We start from the raw sequence: 23985 nt of genomic DNA on the forward strand, positions 1-23985 counted from the left end.
CCCCCTGGCACTCCTAATAATGTACTTACTATAGTCCTAAAGTTCAAGCGGTCTTTGACAGGCATTCTTGCCATGTTCCTGACAATCAGCCACGAGTACCTCTGAAGTTACAGGGACTGAAGAAGCTCACAGTGACTGATGTGACACTGGTGCTGACGGTATAAAGCGCTGCCGTTCCTTCTCCAGCTCCGTCCAGTCATGTCACCATTACAGACCAGTCATGTCACCATTACAGTCGAGTCATGCCACCATTACAGGCCAGTCATGTCACCATTACAGTCCAGTCATATCACCATTACAGTCCAGTCATGCCACCATTAGAGTCGAGTCATGTCACAATTATAGTCCGGTCATGTCACCATTACAGTCCTGTCATGTCACCATTACAGTACAGTCATGTCACCATTACAGTCCAGTCATGTCAACGTTAACGTCAAGTCATGCCACCATTGCAATCCAATCATGTCACCATTAGGGTCCAGTCATGTCACCATTACAGGCCAGTCATGTCACCATTACAGTCCAGTCATGTCACCATTAGAGTCCAGTCATGTCACCATTACAGTCCAGTCATGTCACCATTACAGTCCAGTCATGTCACCATTAGAGTCCAGTCATGCCACCATTACAGTCCAGTCATGTCACCATTACAGTCCAGTCATGTCACTATTACAGACAAGTCATGTCCCCATTACAGTCCAGTCATGTCACCATTACAGTCCAGTCATGTCACCATTAGAGTCGAGTCATGTCACCATTACAGACCAGTCATGTCACCATTACAGTCCAGTCATGCCACCATTACAGGCCAGTCATGTCACCATTACAGTCCAGTCATATCACCATTACAGTCCAGTCATGCCACCATTAGAGTCGAGTCATGTCACCATTACAGAACAGTCATGTCACCATTACAGTCCTGTCATGTCACCATTACAGACCAGTCATGTCACCATTACAGTCCAGTCATGTCACCATTACAGTCCAGTCATGCCACCATTAGAGTCGAGTCATGTCACCATTACAGGCCAGTCATATCACCATTACAGTCCAGTCATGCCACCATTAGAGTCGAGTCATGTCACCATTACAGGCCAGTCAATCACCATTACAGTCAGTCATGTCACCATTAGAGTCCAGTCATGCCACCATTACAGTCGAGTCATGTCACCATTACAGTCGAGTCATGTCACAATTACAGACCAGTCATGTCACCATTACAGTCCAGTCATGTCACCATTACAGTCCAGTCATGCCACCATTAGAGTCGAGTCATGTCACCATTACAGGCCAGTCATATCACCATTACAGTCCAGTCATGCCACCATTAGAGTCGAGTCATGTCACCATTACAGGCCAGTCATATCACCATTACAGTCCAGTCATGCCACCATTAGAGTCCAGTCATGCCACCATTACAGTCGAGTCATGTCACCATTACAGTCGAGTCATGTCACAATTACAGACCAGTCATGTCACCATTAAAGTCCAGTGATGTTACCATTATGTTCAAGGCATGTCACCATTACAATCCAGTCATGTCACCATTAGAGTCAAGTCATGTTACCATTACAGTGCAGTCATGTCATTCTTAAAATCCAGTCATATCACTATTATAATCCAGTCATGTCACCATTACAGACCAGTCATGCCACCATTGCTCTCCATTGGCTTCACAATTAAAGTCCAGTGATGTCACCGTTACAGACCATTCATGTTACCATCACAATCCTATCATGTCATGGATCTGTAATTCCAGTTAAGGTAAATCTGCACAAATCAATCTCGAACGCCAAACGTGAGCTGAATAATCAGTAAATTCAATACTGCAGCCAGCAGCCTGCAAACCTGAGACGTTAGATATAGTCATTTGGTGCCACTAACAATGAGAAAGCTTATGCAAAATCAAACTGTTACATTTCATCATATCAAATTAATGCGTAAAATTAATTAATAACTACTGGTTAGCAAACTTTGCCGCAATGAGTTGATCGGATCAATGTAATGGCTTTGATGTGTGGATCGATTGGATGTGCACGCTCTCTCTGTACATTCAAACTCGACCCACCTCTTGCTCCCTCTCGCTGTCCTTTCATACTCTTTTCCAGTCTTTCTCCCTCGAACTGTTACACTCTTTCACTCACTCAATTCTCCCCACCCTCACCCAAATATACTCTCTTTCAACTCTCATATTCTCTGCTCTCTTCCTATCTCTTTATTTACCTCACTATCTCCCTCTCTCTCACACTGTCCACCACAAACTATCTCTCAATCACGATCTCACTCTCCCCGTCTCGATCTCTGTCTCCTAACCCTACTTCTCTCCTTCTGCGAACCCCCAATTTCTCTCCCTGTGACACTCTCTCTCTCAATGACTCTCTTTTTCTCTCACATCAGCACCTCTTTTAATTCTCAATCACACACTATCATTCTGCTCCTCCCACAATCACTTTCTTCCCCTCACTCTCAATTACTCTTTCACCACCCCTCACCCCTCTTTCCCATACGCACTCTGTATCTGCCCTCTCACATTCTCTCTGCTTCACTCTCTCCGTGCTCTCCCTTCTAAATTATTCTCTGAATTACGCAATAACATTTCTGATTGCTGCGTTCACCTTCACACCATCTCGATTCTTCTCTCTCTCATTCCCTGATTCTCTCTCATTCAATCTCTCACCCGTTCACACACAGGATCTCATTCTATTATTTCCCTCTGTCTCACTGTGTCTGACTCAGTGTTTCACTCAATCTCACTCACTCAGTTTCTCTCTCACTCAGTCTTTCTTGCAGCCAGTCTCTCTCTCTCTCTCTTTCTTCCTCCGTCTCTCACTCAGTCTCATTTAATCACTGGGTCGCATTCAATTACACACTCTCTCTCAGGCTCACTTATTTTCTCTCCCATTCTCAGCCCCTCTCTCAATCTCTCTCTACGTCTCACAAATTCTCTCTCTCTAACTCTCATTCAGTCTCCTTTTATCTTTGTCTCTCACGAAGACTCTCAGGAAGTCTCTCCCTCTTACTCAGTCTCCCCCTCGCTCCCTCTTCCGTAGTCTGTAACTCAGTCTCTATCTTGTTCAGGATGACACTTGATGTGAGAGCCCCGTTGATGTCAGACTAAAACTGGAATGGAATATAGGTGATGGTGCGTTGATAGAGCCTGGACAGAAACCAAATAATGGCCATTGGCCACCGCACTAAACTCTGACTGTGGCGTAGACAGGACCATCTTCCTCATCGGCTTCACGTCCTACTTCATTTCTGTTTCCAATTGCAAAATTGGCGTAGATGATTTCAGCGTCCTGCAAAACAGGCCAACAATTAGCACGTCTGCTGAAGATCAGAGGGAAATCCCCCTCACCTCAAACCCACCACCCAGGACACCCCGATTCACAGCTCCAGTAGGTGAATCGTCGTGGGTGTTCCCCCCACCCACAGCCCCAAGGATCCTATGGATGTGAACATTCCTGCAAAGGGGAACCGAACCCTGACAAATCCCCTCGTAAGTAAATACGAGTCAATAGTGATGATAAAACCTTGCATTTAAGAAGTATTCCTGAGGTGAATGGCGCTGTTTGAGTGCACAATTTAAACACACACACACAGACATACAGACTCGCCCATACAGAGACACACAGACGCACACACACACACGCACACACACGCAGACACATACGCAGAAGCACACACACACATTCACACAGACAAACCAGTACACACACACACACACAACCACAGGCAAACAGAGAGACACATGCACACACACATAGACAGACAGCCCGACAAACACGCACACACACACACACGCACACACACACACGCTTGTCACGTTGACAGAACAGCTCAAATAGGCTTACAACATGTATTATCAATAGGACAAACTTTATAATAATAATAATAATAATAATAATAATCCTTGCATTTGATATAGCGCTTTTCACGTCAGGAGGACGTCCCAAAGCGCTTCACAGAACACACTGTAAAGTGAATTGACTGTATATTTGTGGGCGAACGCGGCAGCCAATTGCGCACAGCAATGTCCCACAAACAATCGTAGATTGAAAATGACCAATTTATTATTGTTTTTGGTTTTGGAGGACTATTATTAGGCTCTGTGTGGAGTAAGGAAACTTGCCCAAGGTTTCGCCCTCTGCCTGGGATTGAACTCAGGTCTCTCACTTGCAAAGCGAGTGCTCTAACCACTGAGCTACAGGACTCCACAACCATAACCATAACCATAACCATAACCAAACGCAGTAACCAAATTTTGCACAGAAACGTCCTACAAACACGCAGTCACTGCTCTATGCAGTAAGTCATGCTAAGCTCTTTGAGACACCCTCGTCATGTAAATTATCTATAACGAACGCATGGATTATTATTATTTTTACGAAATGAGCTAACCTTTTTTTTTTCGAGCAGGAAATGGGGAGATTCTCCCTTCTTTTTCTCAGTGTTGCTAAATTCCCGACTTTCGGGTTTGGCCCATGAATTTCTAGGTCAGGCGAAAAGTGCGACCGGCCAGACAGAGCGACACAGAGCCTGAGCTGGGTTGAGCCAGATTGGCAGAAATCCTGAGCGAAAGTGGCACATGGTCTGAGTTAGGCTGAAACTAGGCATGAGCTGAGCTGCAGGGGTCCTGAGTTGGGCTGACAGAGGGAGTCCTGTAGCTCAGTGGTTGAGCACTCGCTTTGCGAGCGAGAGACCTGAGTTCAATTCCAGGCAGAGGGCGAAACCTTGGGCAAGTTTCCTTACTCCACACAGAGCCTAATAATAATCCCTCCAAAACCAAAAACAATAATAAATTGGTCATTTTCAATCCACGACTGTTTGTGGGACATTGCTGTGCGCAATTGGCCGCCGCGTTCGCCCACAAATATACAGTCAATTCACTTTACAGTGTGTTCTGCGAAGCGCTTTGGGACGTCCTCCCGACGTGAAAAGCGCTATATCAAATGCAAGGATTATTATTATTATTATTATTATTATTATAATGGTACCGACACTACTCACCGCTGGAGGCATCGAGCGTGGAGCAATTCTCACAGTTGCATCTGGAACAAACGGTAACGGGATTTAACAGCAGCACAATTCAATCAGTATTACCACTGCTGTTTGGTAATATTATTAAAGATATCAGTGATTACAATGAATAATTATGAATGACCGTGACAATGATTATTAAGCAATAACAGTAATATCTTATTAATCATTTCGCTTGAATTAAGTCCTTATCACCACTTCAAAAAGTCCGAAAGCGTATCACAACATTGACGGCGCAGAGCATTAATTGCGTATTTTGTGAATGAAACGCAGAAGCCATTCGTGTCCAGCATCCACACAAAGATACACGCACACACGCAAACACACACCCAGTGTGTGAACGATTTTTCGTGGCGTATTGTTGGCCAGAGGGAGATTGCTGAGCGGGAAAGCCAAATTCATGTTTTTGAATAGCGACGCTTGATCTTTAATGTCCACCTGAAGATGCGGAACGGACCTCGATTGATCGTCTTATCTAAAGGAGAGAAAACTTCAAGCGGCTCAATTTGAGAGAAGCGATTGAAAGTCAGACACACAGATTGTTATGCAGACAGACAAACACACCGACAAACACACAGAAAGACACACAGGCAGATCAAGAGAGGAGAGTGGCAGAAACACAGGTCGACGCACAGTAAAGTCACACAGACAGAATGAGAGAAGGTGAGTGGAGACAATCAGAAGCATAGACTAAGAGAAAAGGCGGGAGACAGCTTCAGACAGCCTCTGGTATGCGGGAGGCTCAGGAGCAAGTGATGAGTTTCTGAGGTGCTCGGGCACAAGGCTGACCAGGACTGTTTGTGACCAGCTCCTTTCACTCTGGACTCAAAGCCAGGAAACCTATTGCTCACATGTGACGCTGCTGTTTTGTGGGCCGCCTCCCATGGGTACATTCCTGAGAAAAAAACGAGAGCAGAGGGCGATTAATTACTGCGGTTCTACTGACGATATTTAGAGAGCTCAGAACTATGCTTGAAACGGTGCTAAACACCAACTGTTGTCTCTCATCTGGGGGAAAGGACCGGGAAATGGCACTGACAGAAATGCTCTTGAAGGAGCATCATCACAGACATGTGGGGTCGAATCGCCGCTTTCTGTCCTGTCGCTGTCTCTGGTGCTACAGTTGGAAAAAAAGCAGCAGAAATTTTGCCAGACGGGCTCATTGCTTCAAAAGCTGGTAAAACGGCAGAGCCCTGAACTGGAGAGTGTAAATTTTGGTAGCAGGTTTCTGTGATATATAGAGCCCGATGACAAAAAACTGTGTGTGGGGTGTAGCGAGGGGCGGGGGTGGGGCACGGCTAGATTTGTGCTGAAAACCATCACCACGGTTACAGGTATCCACACCAGACGTTGAGTTCCAGTCATGCCTACGACCCTTGGAAATGCCTGTGTTTCTGATGGATATGCAGCAGCTCTGCCAACCTGATCGCAATGAGCCCAAGAGTCAGGATGGCGAGAGTCAGGGTTGGGCGACCTCAACGTGTGCATTGGAGTAAATGCTGGGGTCTCAATATGTAAAATCACAAAGCTTTGGAGCACTGTCTGGCAAGCTACGTCTGCCAGTCGAGATTGGACCAATCAACCCGTTAGGGATTTTTCTTGCAGGGTAACAGGAGCTGAGTGGGAGGAATACTTGGCCACGGTGTCTGTCTGCCCTCCAAGTGAGGGTGGGAGTGAGCACCGGTACAGAGAATATGGGGAGAGAGCATTTAATGAGATTAAAATGGAAATGCCCAGTGGGGTTCGAGAAGCAGCATAGCAACGATGGGGTGAGAACAGGAATTTAAATACTGCAGAGAACTCCATTGGGGATGGCAGCACCTGCACAGGCAGGATGGGAAGTGAGCATGGAAGAGTGGAGAAATATCCTCACCTTTCCCTTATTCGACTGTTCTGTTTACCTGCAAGTACAAAATGTAATAAATATCAAATATTCGTTGATACTAGTTGTATATTTTTGTGGTTTTACGGTTAGTAATATGCCCTTCTCATCCGGCGTCAAAAGGGCTTGACAGGGATGGTTAGCAGAAGCAGAACCCACTCAAACCCCCCACACACTAACGCCATCATTGGACTTGCCTTCAACCACTCCGCCGCGCTCTCTCCAAATACGTTCCAGACACCTCGCATACTACCTCAAGAGAGTCCAACAGAGAGCCATAGAATGAGTGACCAATTTTACTTTGGGGATTGTTGGCCAGGATACGAGGATAATCTCCATCATGTTGTCGATTGGTGCCACAGGATCTGCATTGTCCACATGATCAGAGACTCAGGACCTGTGTTTAACGGTCTCACGGGTGGTTCAGGCGGAAAAACATAACATTAAAGAAAGAGTCTCAAATTACAATACGTTCTGTACTGTATTGCTAGCAATCATCTCAAACAACAACAACGATTTGGATGTATATAGCGTGCACGCCACACGGCGTCTCAGCTCGCGTCTCAGTAACGGAAACCGGGGCCGAGCCAAAGGGAGGGGGAAGAAGTTGAACAAAGTCGCGGTGGAAAAGAAAGATCTTCAGCCCAGACCTGAAAATTGGAAGAGAGGGGACGATGCGAAGGGAGTGAGGAAAGGAGCTCCAGATTTACAAGCCAAGATTAATGTAGCCATAGGACTACGGAGTCCTGTAGCTCAGTGGTTAGAGCACTCGCTTTGCAAGTGAGAGACCTGAGTTCAATTCCAGGCAGAGGGCGAAACCTCGGGCAAGTTTCCTTACTCCACACAGAGCCTAATAATAATCCCTCCAAAACCAAAACAATAATAAATTGGTCATTTTCAATCTACGACTGTTTGTGGGACATTGCTGTGCGCCATTGGCTGCCGCGTTCGCCAACAAATATACAGTCAATTCACTTTACAGTGTGTTCTGTGAAGCGCTTTGGGACGTCCTCCCGACGTGAAAAGCGCTATATCAAATGCAAGGATTATTATTATTATTATTAAGATGAGCCTTGACTACAGCCACTCAAGTTTCGTTAGCCAACTTAAGTATAAAAATGCCCATTACCGATTACGCTAACATATTCGTTGACTTTTCTTCCTAAGTCAGAATCATGATGCTCTGTATTCGCTCCCAATAATACGTGAGTTGACAAACACCGAAGACTGATTTGGTACCTTTGTGCTCAGTTCTCCATCTGCACACATTGACGCAGATTATTAGCAATACACCGCGGTTAATCCCATTACTTTCACTTCCTTTATTCCCAGTAATTGTAAAATGTACTGACTGACACCTGTGGCTACATTAATTGGTTATTTCCTTTATTCATTCATCATATGCTGTATTCAGTGACATTAATAGCTACTTACCTCTCTTATACACGCAGAATCCCAGTACAAACACAGTGATCACCAACGCTGTGACAATCCCCAATGTCAGTCCAGAAGTTTGCTCCCTGGTCCAGCTTGCTGGGGACATACATGGACAGAGAGTAATTTGTCGACTTTGAGGAGTTACTGTGCGGGTAAAGCTGATCATTTTAAAGCCCTCACTTCAGTTTAATCTCCTTCTAATGTGAAAGTGCTATGGAAACTAATATTTGCTCTGTTGTAATGAAAATAGCCAATTTCCCATAGACTGCCCTGAGGAGTAAAACGTATCTCTTTGACCGTGCCTTCAGCTCCCCTCTCGACTCTCTTCCCCCTCCTCGCTCCCTCCCTTCCCTCCCCTCACCCTGACCATTTCCCCCCTCCTCGCTCCCTCCCTTCCCTCCCCTCACCCTGACCATTCCCCCCTCCTCGCTCCCTCCCTTCCCTCCCCTCACCCTGACCATTTCCCCCCAATGCTCCGGTCATGACCCAACTGTGCAGCACCTTGGGACGTCCTCCTGACGTGAAAGGCGCTTTATAAATGGAATCTTGTTGTTGTTGTTGTTGTATCGTCCGCTGACCCTGGGAAGGGGGAGCTAGGCAGGGACTCCTTGGGTTCTGTGCCGGTGACCTGCCAAACTGTGGAAGATCGCGATTGAGCCTAAACTTGATGGTAGTCTCCAGTTAATCCCAGAGCCAGGCGGGTCCGCAATATTCAAGGGCACTGCTGAAAACACAACACTGCAGCCTTGGCTCATCGGCAAGAGTTGAGTGGCACATTGTTCGCTCGGAGTTGGGATATTTTGACTTGGCATTAATGGTGAAAGTCAACTTGAGCGGGTGGTCCTCGCTGGAGTGGAAGGGTTTTATGTACTAGATTACGCTCAATGACAAGCTGTTTGGTGTCGTTGGTTAAATAATAGCTGGTTTGGCTTGGAAACTGTTTTGCCGCGGGAGTTGGTTTCCGTTCGAGGTCCAACACTCTACCAAACACCAGGAAATCAAACGGAAATAAGATCGGTGGTTTGAAGTGTGGTTCCAACAGGAGCTGCTGTAAATGTTCAGAATGCAACCAGTTATTATGTGAGATTTTACTGTGTTCTTACCCCGCTCAGAGATTCCCAATCGCTCGCTCTCTGGTGATCTGAACAGTCGTCCGTCTAAATAAGCAGTATATGTACACGTGTAGTTTCCTGCCATGATCTCCGATGGGGTGAATGTTGCCGCGTTGTTATTCTCTGGAGCTGGTTGTAATATGATAAACTCACTGTCTCTGTATAAAGAGAAATTGCTGCCAGGATAATTCCCAGAGCACGAGATCTCAGCTCTTTCCCCTCTCACGAACTCCCGGAAATCTGGTTTCATGGAAATGTTGGGTTTCTGGAGCGAATCTGGAATTAAAACACTGCATAGGTAACCTCACAGAGGCTCGCTGTGTGACACGAAAACAGATCAGGACAGTGTAAAAGTGACTATGTGTCAGGTTCTCTGTCTGGAGGAGGCATCGGGACGAGGGGGAGGGTTTGAGCGGCAGATTCAGGACAGACACCAGCTTGTATTTCTTCACACAGAGGGAGGGGAAGCATCGGGAAATGTGATCCTGAACCTCGCTGCCTGAAGCTTGGATTGAATCAGATAGTCAAGATACAATCAAGACATAGTGAGACATTCACATGAGGGAAAGTGGACGACAGTTTGTTGAAGGCTATGGGGCTGTTTAATGGAATGAGGCAGAGGTGAATAGAAGATTTGGGAGGGAGATAGAGTGTCCGATGGAGAAACAGTCGCTATGGGAGTAATAGAGGGGGTTAGAGGCATTAAAACTGTGTGGGGGTATCATGGTATGGGAGGGTATGAGAGTGAGGTACTCAGAGTAAAATTGAGATTCTGGGAGGGAGACAGCTTTACGAAGTTTGTGTGTGGAATGGAATGAAGTCGTCAGCTGGAGGGTGGAAGGGAGAAATGGGGACAGGTCCGTGTCACAAAGCTAGTGAGTCAAGATAATTATTTTGGGAGGTAACTGTTCCAGTGAGAGAGAAGAATGGCGGGGGAGTGGGACTGAAACGGATAAACTTTTCTGAAAGCCGACACAGATATGATGGACCGAATGTCTTCGTTCTGCGCTGTGCAGTTATATACTATATAGAAGAGGGAGGATGGGGTGGAGGTGCGCTGTGATGGCGGTGACTGGACAATAGGGGACAGTGAGTGACCACTGGTGAGAGAGTCCGGGCTCCTGCTCTTACCCCACACAAAGATTCCCATTCGGTTGCTCTCCGGTGATGTGAACTCACGTCCTTCTATGTTCGAAGTATATATACACGTGTAGTTTCCTGCATTGATCTCCGATAGGGTGAATGTGGCTGTTTTGCTATATTCTGGAGCTGGTTGTGACCTGCTAAACTCGCCATCTCTATATAAAGAAAAAATGCTACCTGGATAATTCCCAGAACATGAGATAGCAGCACTGTCCCCTCTCACAAACACCTCGGAATCTGACTGCAGGGAAATGTCGGGTTTCTGGAGCGGATCTGAAATGCAAACACAGCGAAGGTAATCTCGCAACGACTCGCTCGGTGACACGGACATGGATCAGGTTACAGTGAAATAGGATACTTGCACGTTTCCCGGCCTTTACGAGGCATCGGGACGAGTCGGTGGGGTGAGCCTTTCAGTGGCAGGTGCACGAAAGAACCCAGCTAGTGTCTCTTTATACACAGCAAGCTTTGGTGGGGAGAGAGTTGGCCAGGGGGGGCAATGCCGTCTGGGAAAGTAACACACAGTTCCAGCCGGGGCAGGAATAAAGTATGAACTTTTTCGTGTAATATTCAGATGCGTCTTTAAACACATTCAAATGGCAGCCAGAACTTCACAAGAGGGCGATGAAGTGCGGCATATCAAGTTACGTGGTGATGTGTTTGACAACAGAATACTACATTGGGTCTCCAGTGCTGTTCCTGAGCCCAGTCGAGTCCGTGGTATTTCAGAGAAAGTCTGAAGACGGCACTGATCAGCACGTTTACCATCAGGAGTGGGGTGAGTGGCGGGATGGTTTGTTGGGGTGAAGGAGAGCAACGAGGGAGTAGGGCAGGAAAGGGGCCAGCAAGAGCGTGGAGGGGTAAACGTGGCGCCAGTAAGGGAGGGAGGAGAGGGGGTTAAGATTATAGGGAGATTTCAAGGAGAGAGATAGCAAATGGAGGAAGAGTAGGGGAGGAGAGTGAGCGAGAGAACGGGATAGAGGGCAAAGAGGGTGGAGTGTGGGGAAGAGACGTGCAACAAAGCTGTAATAGAGGTACAAGTAAGGAGTGAAAGACTGGGGGAGAGGGAGTCAGGAGGGGGGAGAGGGGGAAATGGGGCAGAGGCCGAGAGAGGGAGGATAGATGAGAGGGCCAGTGGCTGGTGAAGGGGTTAAAGTTTGGGGGAGAGGGGAAGCAGAATACGTTGGGGTGGAGAAAGTGGGACACAGGGGAAAATAACATGTGTACATGATCGATGTTGTAAAGAATGGTAATAACAGGGGCTGCTGTAAATGGTCAAAAGACAAACAAGTTAATGTGTGAGATTTCACTCAGCTCTTACCCCACACAGAGATTGCCACTCGGTCGCTCACTGGTGATATGAACTCTCGGCCGTCTACGTATTTTTCATAATTACACGAGTAATTTCCTGCCCTGACCTCCGATGGGGTGAATGTGTGGTTGTTCTCTAGATCTGGTTGTGATGTGATAAACTCGCCGTCCCGGTATAAAGCAAAATCGCTGCCGGGATAATTCCCAGCACATGAGATCTCAGCGCTTTCCCCTCTCACAAACACCGGGAAATCTGGCTTCACGGAAATGGTGGCTTTCTGGAGCGGATCTGGAATTACAACGCAGTAAAGACATCCTCAAAAACACTCGCTCTGGTATTTGTTCTCCGGTTATAGCGAAAGTCACAATTTGCTTGCTTCTCAGGGGGAGGGTTGGAGGCAGAGGTGCAGAAGAGAATCCAGGATGTGTTTCTTTACAAAGAGATATGTGTGTGTGTGTGTGTGTGGGGGGGGGGGGGGGGGTACAGGGGACGAGCGACGCTAAAACCGCGGTGGCGACGGAGAGCAGTAAGTCTGGGATGACACACAAGTCCAGCCTGGGACGGGAGGAAGGGAAGTCAGTCTGAAAGTCTCGTGTTTCTAACCAGGAGAAGATCAGCACCAGGTGATCAAAGGAGAACTGAGGAGCAAGAGATTCACACAGGGAAGTGAAATTGTGGAACTGCCGGAAGCAATGATTCAATCAGAGAGTGTAGATTCATTCAAGAAGGAGTGAGACCTTCACATGATTGAGTGATTGACCATTTACTCCTCCTCTCTCCCTCCCTTCCCTCCTCTCACCCTGACCATTTCCCCTCAATGCTCGGGTCATGACCCAACTGTGCAGCGCCTTGGGACGTCCTCCTGACGTGAATGGCGCTCTATAAATGGAATCTTGTTGTTGTTGGGGACTTGAGGGTTTTGAAGATAGTGGGTGTGTGATTGAATGAGGGAGAGGGGGACAGATGGTTTGGGAGGGTGTTAGGGGTGGGAGGGAGGAACGGACGGTGTGAAAGAAGCAGAGGTGTGGGGAGGCAATGACATTGTGGGAGGTTGTCACGTTGTGGGAGTGTATCCGGGTGTGGGACGAAGGGAGGAATGGAGACGGTGGGGGCAGCGAGAGTGAGGTAGGTTTTGCGTAAGGGGGAGAGAGGGCGTCAGCTGGAAAGGAGGAAGGAGGAATTTGGACAAAGTCGTGTCACATAGTGAGTAAAGGAAGATAACTGTTTGGGTTGGAAAAGGTTCCATTGCTGTAGGGGAGAGCTGGGGAGTTGCATTGAATCTGAAAGGTGTTTTCAAAGAGCCGTCGCAGACACGACAGCCTGAATGGCCTCCGTCTCTGCTATACAATGCTATGGTTTTATAAATAAACGTTTGGATGCTGCGGAGGCGTGCCGTGATCGCAGTCACTGGACACTGGGTCTTACTGCGTGTCCTTTGGTGAGAGAGTCCGGACTCTTGATCTCACGGCAGCGCAGTGATTCCCACCCGAGCGCTCCCTGTCGATGTGAACTCGCGGGCGTCCATGTGTAAGGACATGTGAAATTATTCACACCAATCATGTGCTGCACAGATCTTCGATGGGGTGAACGCCGACGTGTTGTTTTTCTTTGGAAACCGTTGTGATGCGATGATAAGTTCGCATTCTCTGTATAAAGTGGAACTGCTGCCAGGATAATACCCAGAGAATGAGATCGCAGCGTGTTCCCCTTTCACACACACCGGGGAATCTGGCTTCAGGGAAAAAGGGTGGGTTTCTGGATCGGAGCTGGAATTTAAACTCGAATACTCACACCGTGAGATGAACACAGGAGAAATGACCATTTGTTGTTGAGGGGCAGGTTCAGGACAGACCACATCTCTTGTTTCTTTCCAGAGAGGAAGTGAGGCGCAAAGTGTGGGAACGGGTGGCCATGGAGAGGGCAGTGGGACCGCGGTGACATACAACTGCAGCCGTGCGCAGGAGAATCGGAATTCAGTCTGAACCGTCTCCTGTGATCTTCAGAGGTGTTCATCGACAACAGAATAATGTCACGATCAGGTGGTCAAACGGAGACTTTAAAAAGCAACGACTTCACTCAGATTGGAGTGAGATTGTGGGACGCGCTGCCTGAAACACACTGGAACCAACTCGTCTGGATGCGTTCAAGAGGAAGCCAGACCTTCACGGGAGTGTGAGGGGATTAGAGGACGCTGGATGGAGGGAGCGTGTGGGAATGAATGGGTGGGAGGAATGAAGCGTAGAGAATCAGGGAAAGGTGAATAGAGCGCGTGTGAGGGGAATAGAGGACAGGGAGGAAGTGGGGGAGAGGGGAGTGGAATGTGTGGGAGGAAGGGGAATGCAGAGTGTGACAGGGAGGCAGGGAGGAAGAGAGGTTTGCGGGGGAAGAGTGCTGGAGGGAGTGAAGGAGGGAGTTAGGAATAAAATGCGTGGAGACAAAAAAAAATAGAGGGTGAAAGGAGCAAGGAGGAAAGGGGAGAGTCTCGAAGCACAGGGCGAACCGTACAAGAGGGCGGGGAGTCGGTCGTGCTGTGATGGATGTGATTGGACACAATTGGGGCAATGGTTGACCCTTGGTTGTGAGAGACAAGATCATCGTTCCTACCCAATACAGAGATTCCCACGCGTTCGCTCTCTGGCGATGTGCGCTCTCGTCCGTCCATTGATTCAGTATATTCACACCAGTAATGTCCTGCGCTGACCTCCGATGGGGTGAATGTGGCCATGTTATGAAACTTTGGCGCTGGTTCTGATTTGACAATCTTGCCGTCTCTGTAGAAGGTGAATTTGCTGCCAGGATAATTCCCAGAACACGAGATCTCAGCGCTTTCTCCTCTCACAAACATCCGAGAATCTGGCTTCAGGGAAATTGTGGGTTTCTGAAACGAATCTGTGAACAATAATAATAATAATAATAATAATAATGCTTGCATTTGATATAGCGCTTTTCACGTCGGGAGGACGTCCCAAAGCGCTTCACAGAACACACTGTAAAGTGAATTGACTGTATATTTGTGGGCGAACGCGGCAGCCAATTGCGCACAGCAATGTCCCACAAACAGTCGTGGATTGAAAATGACCAATTTATTATTGTTTTTGGCTTTGGAGGGATTATTATTAGGCTCTGTGTGGAGTAAGGAAACTTGCCCAAGGTTTCGCCCTCTGCCTGGAATTGAACTCAGGTCTCTCACTTGCAAAGCGAGTGCTCTAACCACTGAGCTACAGGACTCCACTCCAAAAGACAGCGAAGATAATCTCACAATCACTCGCACTGATCTTTGCTGTGACAGTGAACGACAGGATCGGCAATGAGCACAGCGTCAGCCTGAGAAACGGTTTCTGTCTGAGATTCAACACGAAGCAGAAATGTGGACTGATTTTAACCCGGGTCAGTGTCAGCTTTGGGGTCAGTGTGAGCTTTGGGGTCAGTGTCAGCTTTGGGGTCAGTGTCAGCTTTGGGGTCAGTGTCAGCTTTGGGGTCAGTGTCAGCTTTGGGGTCAGTGTCAGCTTTGGGGTCAGTGTCAGGGTCAGTGTTTGCTCGTGGTCAGTGTGAGCTTGCAGTCGGTGTGAGCTCGGCGGGCTTGTTCCCTCTTCTGTCTGTACAGGTAGAGTTTATAGATGTCGGTGTCATACTGAAAACCAGAAGGGAATTTTACTTGGTGACTTGGAATAGGAACCTTTGGTCAAATTATTGTTGATCTTATTGGACGTGGTTTCAAACATCTGGTGTTCGAGAGCTACACATCCAAAGCCTTGGGGCGCCCTCCTGATATGAGCAGCGATGGTGATATATTGTTGGTGTGTTGACCTGAGTCACGCCACTGTTTATCTCTCAATAGTCACAAATCAATAGAAACAGAAAATGTACATCCACTTTGAACAGCTCCACACACTGCCATCAGCCCTTCTCCCTGTAATAAGCTCCGCACCCACCACCGCCCTGTGTTCAGCTTCTCGCCCTGATATAAATCCCTCAGTTACTGTCCTCAATCCCTCTCCCTGTTTCCCAGCACCTCCTAATTTGCTCAGCCCCGCACCCTGTTCCCAAACCCCCCACTGTGACAGGTCCCTCCTGGAGTGCTCAGTGATAAGCATCTCTCCCTCTGATCAGCCTCTCCCGCTCTACTCTGCTCTTCCTCCTGTGATAAATCCATTAACTCCTGTGCTCATTCGTACACTCTGGGATCAGCCGCTCCCACTGTGATCAGCGCCTACTCCTTTGCTCAGACACATCTGCTGCGTTCAGCCCCCTCCAGTCGTCAACCATCCTCTTCTTAGCCCTGTATGTTCACCCCACGCAACAAACCCAACACCCCACACTCCTGTCGTCCAGCCACCCCCCCTGTGCTCCAGCCCACAACAACAACAACAACAGCTCCTCTGGACGTGAACCGCGCTCTATACACGCAATCTTGTTGTTGTTGTTGTTGTTGCTCAGCCACTGTGTTCAACGCTGTTCCCATCCCGTGTGCTCACACCCTTTGCTCACCCCGACGCAAGTGCACTCTGCCTTGCCCGCCAACATTTTGTTCAGCCTCTGTGCTCACCCATGTTCTGCTCACCTTCTGCGATCACCACGCCTGTGATAGCACCCTGTGCTCAGCGCATCTGAGCTCACAACCTGTGTTCAAAACCTGTGCTAACACCCACCCCCATCTGTGCTCACCTCTCCTTTTGCTCCCCCAATCCATGCGATTGTGGAGTCCTGTAGCTCAGTGGTTAGAGCACTCGCTTTGCGAGCGAGAGACCCGAGTTCAATTCCAGGCAGAGGGCCAAACCTCGGGCAAGTTTCCTTACTCCACACAGAGCCTAATAATAATCCTCCAAAACCAAAAACAATAAATAAATTGGTCATTTTCAATCTACGACTGTTTGTGGGACATTGCTGTGCGCCATTGGCTGCCGCGTTCGCCCACAAATATACAGTCAATTCACTTTACAGTGTGTTCTCTGAAGCGCTTTGGGACGTCCTCTCGACGTGAAAAGCGCTATATCAAATGCAAGGATTATTATTATTATTATTCTCTCCTCCACGCGTGATCATCCATTATGTGCTCACCATCTCTGCTCAACCCCTGTGCTCACTCCATCTTTTCACTCCCTCTGCTCAACCCTTTTCTCAAAATTTCTACTCAACAACCAGTGCTCAACTCCGCGGGGCTCATCCCACACCGGACTCAAACTCAGTGCTGACACACCCCGTGCTCACACACCAAAGTGCTCAAGCCTCTTGGGCTCATCCTAACTGGGCTCTGCACCTCTTCTGCTAACAATTCTCTTGTGACCAGCCAGCTCACTGCTCATAAACCCTGAGCTCAGCCCCTGTGCTCAGCCTCTGAGATCACCCCCATGACATCCCCATGTGCTGACACACCTTGTCCTCATACCCAACTCGAGCTATCCCATGCGTTCACCCATGGTGCTCACCCTTGTACTCAAAACTGGGCTCACAGTCACTGTGCTCACCCTTGACCTCACGTCGACCCCTGTGCCCCCTTGAAACCCTGTGCTCCCTCTTTGATGCAGGCGCCGACCACTCCTCTGCTTAACCCGCCACCAGTGAGCACACCCCCACCCTGTGCTCACTCCGTCCGTTCACTCTCCTGTACCCAGCGCTTTGTGCTCCGGACCCTGTGCTCACACCGCCTATGCTGAAACTGGGTCCCCCACCACTGTGCTCAACTCTCCTGTAGCTCCACACGCCTTATTGTGCTCAACTCTCCTGTAGCTCCAACCCTTCACTCTATTTACGCCCCGTACCCTTGTGCTCATCTTCGCTGCTCATTCCCCTGTGCTCACCCGCCCTGCGCTCAATTTCTTTGTGCTCCACCCCCTGTGCTCAACCAACCGTATGCTCAGCCTCTCGTTGTGCTTAGCCTGCCTTGTGCTCTCCCTTCTGTGCTTATCACGCTGAACTCAGCCCAATGATTACACAACTTGTGCGCCATTCCAGAGCTCCACCACCATGTGTTCACATCCGTTGTGCTCGCATCCCTGCCTCTTACTGTGCAAACTATTCTTTCTTCCCACAACATACCCTGTGTTCAAACCTGTGCTCACTAAAGCCTTGAATCAGTCCCCTTCCTTTGCTGAAACACCACCTGTGCTCAGCTCCCTTTGCTCAATCCCCTGTGCTCTGCCCTTCTGCTCACCACCCATTGCGCTCTCCAACACCTGTCCTAACTGACTCCGAGCTCAAAACCCCTCCTGGTGCTCATTCAACAAGAACTGTCTGCTCAGCACCTATCCTCATCCCCCTGTGCTCACCACCCCACTGTGCTCACCCGAACACCTGCCTCACTACCTCTGTGATCAAACCCCTTTGCTCCCCTCTCTTCGCTGAACACCTTACCTGTGCGCACTCACAGTGCTCAGCCCCTCTTGGATCAGCCCATTACCACATGCACAAACCTTGTGCTCACAACCCTTTCCTCACACCTCTTGCTCACACACCCTGTGCTCACATATCCTGCTTACACTGCCTATGCTCCCCTCTCCTCTTCCTCACCCCCTTCCGTTGTTCATACCTCTGTGCTCAGTTTCTTGTGCTCACAGACACACCGTGTACTGAAATTACCGTGTTAAATCCCCTGGGCTAAGGCGTCTGTGCTAAAACCCCTGTGCTCACAACCACCTGGGCTCACCAGGCCCTGTGCTCACCCGATGCTTATGTTCACTACCGAAATGCTCAGGCCTAGGTCTCAAACCCTATTATCACAACCCACTATGCTCACTTCTACTCATCACCACTGTGCTCGTCCCGTGTGCTCATCTCACCCTGCTCACCCCATTGGCATCGTCCCCTCCCCGTGCCGACACCGTCCTATGTTTACCAGCTCTGTGCTGCCAAATTTGCATTGCTCCCACCCTGTAATCATACCCCATGCTCAGCACCGCACTGAGCTCAACCAACCCTCCTTGCTCATCCCCACTATGGTCACTCCCTATGATCACACCCTGTTTAACGGCCCTCAAGCTCCACTGCTCTTTTCCTCACCCGCAACAAAATGCGCTCACATCTTAGTGCTCGTCATCCTGTTCGCTGAGCCACTTCACTCTGCTCACACACCTCCTGTCTTTCTCCACCCTGTGCTGAACACCCTGTGGTCACCACCGACTGTACTCATCTGCCGTTTGCACTCACACCACGGTAATAATAATAATAATAATAATCCTTGCATTTGATATAGCGCTTTTCACGTCGGGAGGACGTCCCAAAGCGCTTCACAGAACACACTGTAAAGTGAATTGACTGTATATTTATGGGCGAACGCGGCAGCCAATCGCGCACATCAATGTCCCACAAAGAGTCGTAGGTTGAAAATGACCAATTTATTTTTGTTTTGGGTTTTTGGAGGGATTATTATTAGGCTCTGTGTGGAGTAAGCAAACTTGCCCGAGGTTTCGCCCTCTGCCTGGAATTGAACTCGGGTCTCTCACTTGCAAAGCGAGTGCTCTAACCACTGAGCTACAGGACTCACTCACTTCCCTTGAGCAGAATCCCCTGTGCTGAACCCCTGTGCTCACACACCTTTGCTGAACACACCTGTGCTGATCCACCCCGTGTTGAAAACACCTGTGCTCCCGCCCACTGTGCTGACACACTCTGTGTTCATCCACCTGTGCTCATCTGCAGCTTTGCTCAGCCGCCTCCATCTGCATACATCCCCTGTGCTCACAGCCCCTACTCACACCCCGGGTACCTTCACTGTGCTCAATCCTCTTGTTGCTCACCCTTTGTGCTCCGCGCCCTGGGCTCAACACAAACTTTTCTCAGTCTTATCGCTGTGCTCAGGCTCATGGTCGGGCCTTCAGCCTCTCAGCCCCGAGGCTCTGGAACTCTATCCCCAGTGCCTTCGCCGCTTCCTCCTTTCCTCCTTCAAGGCCGGTCTCAAGACCTTTCTCTTTGACCGTGCCTTCAGCTCCCTCTCGACTCTCTTCCTCCTCCTCGCTCCCTCCCTTCCCCCCCCTCCCCTGACCATTTCCCCCTCCTCCCTCCTTCCCTCCCTCCCCTGACCATTTCCCCCCTCCTCCCTCCTCCCTCACCCTGACCATTTCCCCAATGCTCGGGTCATGACCCAAATGTGCAGCGCCTTGGGACGTCCTCCTGACGTGAAAGGCGCTTTATAAATGGAATCTTGTTGTTGTTGTTGTCATGTGCGCTCTCCCTTATTTTCTCCGCCGCATCCTTATGCATCCCTCAAGACCTATTTGCTGCCAAATCCCGTGCTTCCACTTTCAATGTGTTCCCACGCTGCGCTCAAACCCCACCACCACGCGATCCCGCACTCCCTCATCCCATACCGGGTTCAACACGCGAACGCCCACCCACTGCCTCCCCCCCCCACCCCTCATTACCGCCATCTGGCTACCCCACTTTACTCAGCTCCCCCTGCTTAAAACCTTTGTGTTTTCATACCTGTGGTCAGCCCCTGTGCTCTCCCATCTGTTTTCAACCACATGTGGTTCACGCCCATGTGCCCACTCCCACTGTCGTCTCAACTACTGCTATCACCCCCATGTGCTCACCTCCCTAAGATCACTTCCCATTTGCTTACTCTCACTGTGCTACCCACACCCTATGCTGCCCTCGCCCTGTGCTCCTATCCCCACTTTGCACTCCAACGAAAGGGGAATTCCCATTTTTTTGGTGGGTTACACAGAATTACTGGAGTTTAGTTCGGATCGTCGCAATCGTTGTGTGTTTCAAAATGACGCACCACTGAGCGCAATAGAAATTAGTGAATCCGACTTGCAATTTAGTGTGTGTGTGTGTGTGTGTGTGTCAGACGCTGCAATGTGCCTTCGGTGCTCAGGGTGGAGTTGTCTGTTTGTTTGACTGCCTGTGTTTATGTGCGAGTGAGGCCGTAACGCGCCCTTCAGTGCTGAGAGCGGCGCTGAATAGGTGCGAAAGTCCGCAAATATGTCCCCAATGCTGACTCTGGCGCTGTGGTTGTTTGCACTGTGCTGAGAATGGAACTGTGTGCGTATCAAAGAGAGTCTACAACAACAACAACAAGATTCCATTTATAAAGCGCCTTTCACGTCAGGAGGACGTCCCAAGGCGCTGCACATTTGGGTCATGACCCGAGCATTGGGGAAATGGTCAGGGTGAGGGGAGGGAGGAGAGGAGGGGGGGAATGGTCAGGGGGAGGGGAGGGAAGGGAGGGAGCGAGGAGTAGGAAGAGAGTCGAGAGGGGAGCTGAAGGCACGGTCAAAGAGAAAGGTCTTGAGACCGGCCTTGAAGGAGGAAAGGGAGGAAGCGGCGAAGGCACTGGGGATAGAGTTCCAGAGCCTCGGGGCTGAGAGGCTGAAGGCCCGACCACCGATGGTAGGGCGGTTGGGGCGGGGGATGTGGAGCAGACCGGAGCCGGAGGAACGGAGGGTACGGGCAGGTAGGGAGGGGGAGAGTAGGTCGGAGAGGTAGGAGGGAGCGAGGCCGTGAATGGCCTTGTAGGTGAGGATGAGGATCTTGAAATCGATCCTCTGGGGGATGGGGAGCAGTGGAGGCGAGCGAGGGTGAGGGTGGGAGTGAGGGCGAGGGCGAGGGTGGGAGTGATGTGGTCGCGGTGTCTGGTGCGGGACAGTACACGAGCTGCAGAGTTCTGAATGACCTGCAGTGTGGAGGGAGGTGGCGGGAAGGCCGGCGATTGTGCCCCTAGTGCTGTGTGTGTGTGTGTTCGTATGTACAGGGATGCTTTACAGTGCTGAGTTGTGAGAATGGCGCTGTGTGGGTGAATGATCGCCTGTAATGTGACGCCAGTGCTGAGGGTCCCGCGATGTGTGTGTGCGAAAGCATTTGTCGTGTCTCACCGGCGCCGAGAATGACGCTGCGGGTAAGCGAGAGCCTAAAGTGTGCCCCCAAACCTGAAGGTGGCGTTGTATTTGCGAGAAAGGCTGTAACGTTCCTCCAATGCTGAGGGCGGTGCTACGTGTGAGTAGGTGTGCGAATGCGTGTGTCAGAGAGGCTATATAGGAGTCCTGTAGCTCAGTGGTTAGAGCACTCGCTTTGCAAGTGAGAGACCTGAGTTCAATTCCAGGCAGAGGGCGAAACCTTGGGCAAGTTTCCTTACTCCACACAGAGCGTAATAATAATCCCTCCAAAACCAAAAACAATAATAAATTGGTCATTTTCAATCCACGACTGTTTGTGGGACATTGCTGTGCGCCATTGGCTGCCGCGTTCGCCCACAAATATACAGTCAATTCACTTTACAGTGTGTTCTGTGAAGCGCTTTGGGACGTCCTCTCCCGTCGTGAAAAGCGCTATATCAAATGCAAGGATTATTATTATTATTATAATGCGCCCCATTGCTAAGCGTAGCGCTGTGAGGGAGAGAGAGAGAGGCTGTAGTGCGCCGCCAGTGCTGACGGCGACGCTGTGTTGGTGCGTATGTGCGAGAGAAGCTCTAATGTGCACCCGGTACTGAGAGTGTCGCTGTGGGTGTGTAACAGAGTCTGCAACGCGCCTCCAGTGCTGAGAGTGGTACATTGTGTGTGTCTCTGTGTGTGTGTGTGTGTGTGTGAGTGTAAATGGCTATAATGTGCCCTCGTGCTGAGGATGGCACATTATGTATGTATGTATGTATGTATGTATGTATGTATGTATGTATGTATGTATGTATGTATGTATGTATGTATGTTGCAATGTGATTGTGAGATGAGTACTCCCCCCACTTGTGCACAACTCTCCGTGTTTTCCCATTCCCCTGTGGTTCTACCCCATTGTGTGCTCACGCTCTCTGCTCACCGTCTGTGATCTATCCTCATGTGCTTTACCCCATTTTGCTTACTCCCCCTGTACTAACCGTCGAAGTTCACAACAACCCTTTGCTCAATCCCAATGTGCTCACCACCCGTATTCACGCCCTGGTGCTCCCCCCCTAGGCTCACCGACTGTGCTCATCCGCGGTGCTCGCACCCCTGTGCTGCACACCATTGCTCTCAAAACCTGTGCTCACATCCTGTGCTCATCCTCAGTGCTCGATCCCTGCGACGCACACCATTGCTCTCGAAACTCGGGCTGACATCCTGTGCTCGTCCTCCGTGCGCAATCCCTGTGTTCAGCCGCCACTGCTCATCGCCACTGTGCTCACCTACACTGGTGCTCAACTCCACAGCCCTGGGCTCACCTCGCTCACTTTCCTGAGCTTCTTCGCTGTACAAACCCTTACTCTTCTCACCCCTCTGGGATCAGCTTCTTCACTCCGATCCCAGTTCACCACTCGTGTGCTCACCCGCCAGTGCGCTCTCCTCTGGGCTATCAGCCACTGTGCTTATTTGATTTCCTTTCTTCCCAAATACCAGCATCCAGTCTCTGCTTCTTACAGAGCCCAACAGCATTGATACTTGTGACAGTTTGGGTAATAATAATCCCTCCAAAATAAAACAATAATAAATTGGTCATTTTCAATCTACGACTGTTTGTGGGACATCGCTGTGCGCCATTGGCTGCTGCGTTCGCCCACAAATATACAGTCGATTCACTTTACAGCCTATTCTGTGAAGCGCTCTGGGACGTCCTCCCGACGTGAAAAGCGCTATATCAAATGCAAGGATTATTATTATTATTATTATTATTATTATTATTATTATCCACTATGCAATCTGCCTGTTCTCACTTCCATGTTTGCTGCATCCCACTCTCTACTCAGAAACCTGTACTTAGCCCCTGTGCTCAATGTACCGCGGGCTGTGCTCACCTCCCTGGGCTGATCCCCACTTTGCTGAGCACCCTCACTTCGCTCTCCCCCGTCCCTTCTGTTCATATCACAGTGCTTGCCATCCCCTGTTCTAAGCTCCTCCTTATGTTTAACCCCCGCACTGTGCTTAGCTCCCTGTGGTCACCCAGCTCCACATGTGCTCAGCCCCTTGTATTATTTCCCCTTTGCGTAGACCCCTGTGTTCATCCGCCAAACCTCACCAAACCCCTCTTCTCACCCACCCACGCTTTACTCAGCCCCACCTCTTCAGCCCCTATTCTCAACCCCAGTCCTCAACAACCTGTTCTCACCACCCGCTATGTTCACCAATTTTCCTGCTCAACCCCTCGACTGTGCT

At 49.5% G+C, this 23985-nt stretch overlaps 3 protein-coding genes across 3 annotated transcripts in view; 1 reads left to right on the top strand and 2 right to left on the bottom strand.

Annotated features, from left to right (window-relative positions):
- Positions 1–164, top strand: part of LOC103173318 (trichohyalin-like) — a 42174-nt gene extending 42010 nt beyond the window's left edge. The window contains exon 19 of the mRNA XM_042345202.1: positions 90–164. Coding sequence (XP_042201136.1) covers positions 90–164 — 75 coding nt within the window. The remainder of the gene's footprint in view (positions 1–89) is intronic.
- Positions 165–2929: 2765 nt separating this feature from the next.
- LOC121851362 lies at positions 2930–10882 on the bottom strand. The gene is made up of 7 exons (XM_042345198.1): positions 10603–10882; positions 9463–9747; positions 8357–8455; positions 6914–6941; positions 5892–5935; positions 5011–5051; positions 2930–3299 (listed from the first exon to the last, which is right to left on the bottom strand). The coding sequence occupies exons 1-7, from the start codon at positions 10619–10621 to the stop codon at positions 3195–3197; spliced, it is 621 nt and encodes a 206-aa protein (XP_042201132.1). The 5' UTR covers positions 10622–10882; the 3' UTR covers positions 2930–3194.
- Positions 10883–11924: 1042 nt separating this feature from the next.
- LOC121851364 (osteoclast-associated immunoglobulin-like receptor) overlaps positions 11925–23985 on the bottom strand; it is a 13958-nt gene continuing 1897 nt past the window's right edge. Inside the window, exons 2-3 of the mRNA XM_042345203.1 lie at positions 14531–14815; positions 11925–12214 (exon numbers count right to left, since the gene is read on the bottom strand). Coding sequence (XP_042201137.1) covers positions 11925–12214; positions 14531–14771 — 531 coding nt within the window. The 5' untranslated portion in view covers positions 14772–14815. The remainder of the gene's footprint in view (positions 12215–14530; positions 14816–23985) is intronic.

The sequence above is a fragment of the Callorhinchus milii genome, unplaced genomic scaffold (assembly GCF_018977255.1).
Source record: "Callorhinchus milii isolate IMCB2004 unplaced genomic scaffold, IMCB_Cmil_1.0 Scaffold33, whole genome shotgun sequence".
Taxonomy (NCBI): Eukaryota; Metazoa; Chordata; class Chondrichthyes; order Chimaeriformes; family Callorhinchidae; genus Callorhinchus; species Callorhinchus milii.

What these genes read in the sequence shown, in the direction of transcription:
- LOC121851362 (XM_042345198.1), bottom strand. An exon ending in ATTCTGCGTGTATAAGAGAG is followed by an intron (nt 6,942 to 8,356) that starts GTAAGTAGCTAT and finishes TTGTACTTGCAG; the next exon opens with GTAAACAGAACAGTCGAATA. An exon ending in ACAAAACAGCAGCGTCACAT is followed by an intron (nt 5,052 to 5,891) that starts GTGAGCAATAGG and finishes CGTTTGTTCCAG; the next exon opens with ATGCAACTGTGAGAATTGCT.